The following is a 4,725-nucleotide window of genomic DNA, read 5'->3' as shown; positions in this document are numbered from 1 at the left end:
GTGTCCATTGGTTATGCTTATATGCATGCATACAGTCCTTTGGTTGACCTCTTACCCTGCCCCCCGCTCCCCCAAAGGGTAGCTTTTCATCACTATTGTCAGGCATATGCCAGGATTTTCCTCTTCACAGTCAAATGGCATTAGGCCTAAAAGTTTGCCTCAAATTTTCATTTTTTATAAACTTTATGTCCTCAAACAATTTAATTCTTGTGCCATCACATGACTCCACCCAAATGGGATTTTTCTAGAATGTCTAAGACGGTTTTATTATTTCATAACTTTCAGTTACAAACTGCCGGTGTCTTCCTTGGCCTGCACATTTGAAAAGATGAATTGGTTCCAACATCGGCGCGTCTAGAGATTTCACAGAAACAAATCCAGCTTTTCTAGAAAAACAAGAAGGTAAGTGGCAGGAGAGCCTGTGGCGTTGAGGGGGGCTGCCCTTGGACGGGGCACACCCGTTCCTGCTCGCCTCGCCCCTAATTGACGTGACTCACCTGGCCCTCGCAGGCACCTGAGCTTGTCACCCTACACCACGGTGATGCCTTACTTTCTCGCGCATCTCGGGTTGTCAGCTCTCAGCCAGGACCGTCATGATGGATGACATGGAGAAGCAGCCACCTGCCCACCACACCACCAGGCTGCGCCCCGCCCGTCGGGTCTGCGGGCCCCAGGAGAACACCCACGGGCCCGCCCTCCGTGACTCCCCAGCTCCTGCATGGAGTCGCCCCCAGCCTGGCGCTCAAGATCCACCCCCCACCCCACTCCGTCCAATTCCACCTTCCCTTTCTAGAATGTTCCACCCTGTCCCGTGATCCAGCTGCACCCCACACCTGCCCCGTGCTTCCCCGGCTGAGCCTCTGCCCTCCTCTGTTCCCCTCCTTGTGAAAGCCGCTCCCCCTGGCCCTCCTCCCCCAGGATGCTTTGCTAATGTCCCCAACTCGACGTGGTCCCTCGCCACATGGCACCGCCACATCCCTGATCCATGAGAAATGGCACAGGCCCGCGTGCCTTGCATTGTGGTTAGCAACGCGCATCCCCGATTCTGCCCCGTGATGGGCAGGTCCCTAAGCACTCCGGCACCCCACGGTGGAAACTGTGTCCCGTTACCATAGTTCCAACAAAACCCAGTGCCCCGCACACCGCAAAGAAGGCTCGGAATATTCAGACACAAGAAGACATTTCCATTCTAAGGAAAAAATGCTGTTAACGAACCATCTGCCTTCCTCCTCACCCTATTACACAAACACTCACTTTTTCTCACTTTGTCTGGGGCCCTCTGTGTACAGCCGAACTGGCCCTTCGCCTTCATCGTGTCATGCACTTGATGTCTTGGAGTTTTAGTTTCTTTAACTGAGAAACGTGGCTAATACAACCTTTAGGAAAAACTGTAAGGATTCGATGAGTTAATGCAAGTTGCAGTGCTTGGCACAGGGCGTGACCCGGAGCACACATTACTAGTAAGTGCATGGCTGTTATTATTACCACGTAAGGCTCGTGGAATATGTAGAAACCAGTTTAGAAATGGCTTGTTTCCTTCTCCTTTTGAAAACACTTCTTAGAAAAGAGCAGGCCCAAGGTTGTAGTTCGTGTGCCCCTGCCTAAAGGAATGAGTTTGCTCAGAGGGTGCGGGGAGTGGGGAGGGGAAGGGTCTTCCTAATACCAATGGTGCAGGCAGTAGGAGCTTTTACAAAGGGGTACTTGGCCCCAGCTGGTGTGGCTCAGTGGATGGAGCATCGGCCCTCGGACTGAAGAGTCCCGGGTTCAATTCCGGTCAAGGGCACATGCCTGGGTTGTGGGCTCGATCCCCAGTGGGGGGCGTGCAGGGGGCAGCCGATCCATGATTCTCTCTCATCATTGATGTTTTCGTCTCTCTCTCCCTCTCTCTCTCCCTTCCTCTCTGAAATCAATAAAAATATACCTATTTTTAAAAAGGGATACTTGTGTAGCCACCAAGGTAAATGATTGATTCTGGAAGAGATTGCCAGTGAATGTTAACATCTCCGGTGCAAAGAAATCCCGAGAGGGAAGGCTGTGCAGTTGGATGGTGGCTGTGTGAGTGGGCACAGAACGTAGAGAACAGAGCGGATGGCCATGGCTCCGCTCTGAGCTCGGCGAGTGGTGGGTTGGGACAGGATGAGATGCACACTGGGCGTGCCGGGTACGTGTTAGCCGATGGCGAGAACCGGCCGTGTCCCAAGGGGAGGCTCTTGATGGACTGATTTAGGAAAGCTCTGCCCAGTGAGAACGGTTACCCGTGAGTCATGTGGCACATCTTTCTCCTCTCGGGGCACGTGGATGGTGAAGTCTTAGCCTCAGACACAGGGAAGTTCGCCGCGCGGAAGCCGGCAGCAGGCGTCTGAGGAACCGAGTGTGTGGGCGTCTCTGTGTTTGGGGGGTGAGAGGAGCCATTCACAGCTTTTCATTTCAGAAGCCAGAGACGTTTTCATGACTCCTGTCCTCAGGCTCAGACGTTCTCATATAACAAAAGGATGGAAAGAACCCGTCACCACAGGAGCCTGTCTGCGGCAGAAACAGTGTCGTCTACCTGTCCATCTCCCGTCGTGCCACGTCTACCTGTCCATCTCCCGTCGTGCCACGTCTACCTGTCCATCTCCCGTCGTGCCGTGTCTACCTGTCCATCTCCCGTCATGCCGTGTCTACCTGTCCATCTCCCATCGTGCCGTGTCTACCTGTCCATATCCCGTCGTGCCGTGTCTACCTGTCCATCTCCCGTCATGCCACGTCTACCTGTCCATCTCCCATCGTGCCAAGTCTACCTGTCAATCAGCATCATGCCGTGTCTACCTGTCCATCTCCCATCATGTGAAGTCTACCTGTCCATCTCCCATTGTGCCACGTCTACTTTGTCTGGAACAAGAAAGAGGTGGTGGCAGGGCTGCCAGAGGAGCCTGGAATTGCGAACACGTTGGGAAGCCAAGGGCTTTGTCCCAAAGTGGTCCTGGTTCCCACTCTCTGGCTAATGAGAAAGGGATCGTCTGGCCCCGAGATTTGCCCTGCTCCTCCCAGAGCCACCGAACCCGCTTTTGGGTCTTCAGGGCAGGGCTGCCCAAGGGTTCCAGGTGGCTAAGAAGCCCGTTCCTCCCCCAGCAGGAGGGTGGTCCCTCCCGTCCCCTGGGACCGGGGCTGGCTCCGAGTCTGATGCAGCAGCAGCCGCTGCAGAGGTGCCGGGGGCAGGTCCAGGCCCACCCTTGGGAGACCTCGGCCTCTGGCCGCTGTTGCTTCCCTCCTGGAGGCCCTGAGTGTGGGACTCCCCCCTGGGACCCGGCTCCCACGCCCGGAGGGGCCCAGGCCAATATCCACTGGCAGCCCCGTGGGGAGCCACCGTGACATCCCAGCTGTCACCCCTTGGATGACGCCGGTGAAGGCCGGTCCGCACAGAGAACCGCGGAGTCACCAGACAAACCGCTGCCGGGACCCGCTGTGTTGGCGTGGTTTGCTCTGCAGCAGCCGCGAACGGACACTGGGAAAGAGCTCGAAAGAAGGGAGGCCTCTCCCGCTCCCCAGCGTGGACTAACAAAGCCGGGGCCACCACTGGCCGAGGCAGCGGTTTAGACCAGGAGACCGCCTCCTCCCCGTCAGTGGGTTTTGGCCTCTGGCCTCTGTTTTTAGGCCTCTTTTTAAAAACATTTATTTTTATTGATTTCAGAGAGGAAGGGAGAGAGATAGACACATCAATGATGAGAAAGAACCATTGATCAGCTGCCTCCTGCACGCCCCCCACTGGGTTATGGGGATCGAGCCCACAACCTGCCCGGGAATCGAACCCTGACCTCCTGGTCCATAGGTCGACGCTCAACCACTGAGCCATGCCGGCCGGGCGAGGGCTCTTTTTGATGCTCAACACAGAACATTTAGAAAAGGAAAATGTCATTTTAATATGGCTTCACCCCACCAGGTGTGTTTCACACAGACCTTCTTTCTTAAACAGAGTTTATTGTATTTAATACATTATAAAATTTGAAAAACCGTAGGAAAGCAGCAGACTCAAACCGGTGCGACTCTAACAAGTAATAATTCTGGCCCCTTTGCGAAACGGATCGGCTGAAAAACCAAGTAACGCCCCATCCTCGCGGCGGACCAGCAGGGCGACTTCTGCATAAACTGCACGTGAGTCTCGCGGCGGACACCCCCGAGCGCACGTGCTCCCCGCTTTCCTGAGCCCCGCCCAGACCGCCCGCGGCACCTCCAGCTGCAAAGGAATGGAGGCAAGGTGTGTTGTGGTTAAAAAAAAAAAGAAAAAAGAAGGAGGATAAAGAGAGAGGAAGGAAAAGCCGGTGATGGCGGTGGCGGGCAGCTGTGAGAGGCGCCCGGCCATGGCTTGTTCCCCGTCGACCCGGGGGCCCAGGACCCCGCGGCCATCACAGCACCAACCGCAGCTCCCACTTCTTGTTTTGCGTTTCCTACCTTCTGACATATATATATATATTTATATATTTTTCACGCCTTGAGGGTATCACCTATTCCAATTGTTCCCATGTGAGTACAGGTGTGGTCTCTACTGGATATAAATGTGTCTCTGAGTCACCGTTCCGTCCGGGACGTGGGTGGCTGTCCCAGCGGCACCCGCGGCCCCGCTCCTGGGGCGCGAGCTGTCGGGTATGTGGGTTGTTTCCTTTCTGCATAAGAAACGGGTCCGCTCAGTCCAGAGGCTCCTGCTTTATCCGGATGACGGAGGGCCCGCGGGGCGTCCGCCGCAGCTCG

At 55.4% G+C, this 4,725-nt stretch overlaps 1 protein-coding gene and 1 long non-coding RNA gene across 2 annotated transcripts in view; one reads left to right on the top strand and one right to left on the bottom strand.

The window, feature by feature from the left end:
• Nucleotides 1-3,689, top strand: part of LOC106726487 — an 8,120-nt gene extending 4,431 nt beyond the window's left edge. The window contains exon 2 of the mRNA XM_014541492.1: nt 1,936-3,689. Within this exon, the coding sequence (XP_014396978.1) occupies nt 2,449-3,351 (903 nt within the window). The 5' untranslated portion in view covers nt 1,936-2,448 and the 3' untranslated portion in view covers nt 3,352-3,689. The remainder of the gene's footprint in view (nt 1-1,935) is intronic.
• LOC106726493 lies at nt 247-1,722 on the bottom strand. The gene is made up of 2 exons (XR_001362562.1): nt 498-1,722; nt 247-386 (listed from the first exon to the last, which is right to left on the bottom strand). It is a non-coding gene; the product is annotated as an uncharacterized LOC106726493 (long non-coding RNA).
• Nucleotides 3,690-4,725: the final 1,036 nt, after the last annotated feature.

The sequence above is a fragment of the Myotis brandtii genome, unplaced genomic scaffold (genome assembly GCF_000412655.1).
Source record: "Myotis brandtii unplaced genomic scaffold, ASM41265v1 scaffold107, whole genome shotgun sequence".
NCBI lineage: Eukaryota > Metazoa > Chordata > Mammalia > Chiroptera > Vespertilionidae > Myotis > Myotis brandtii.
Note: the sequence above shows the minus strand (reverse complement) of the source record. Positions and strands in the feature narration are given on the sequence as shown.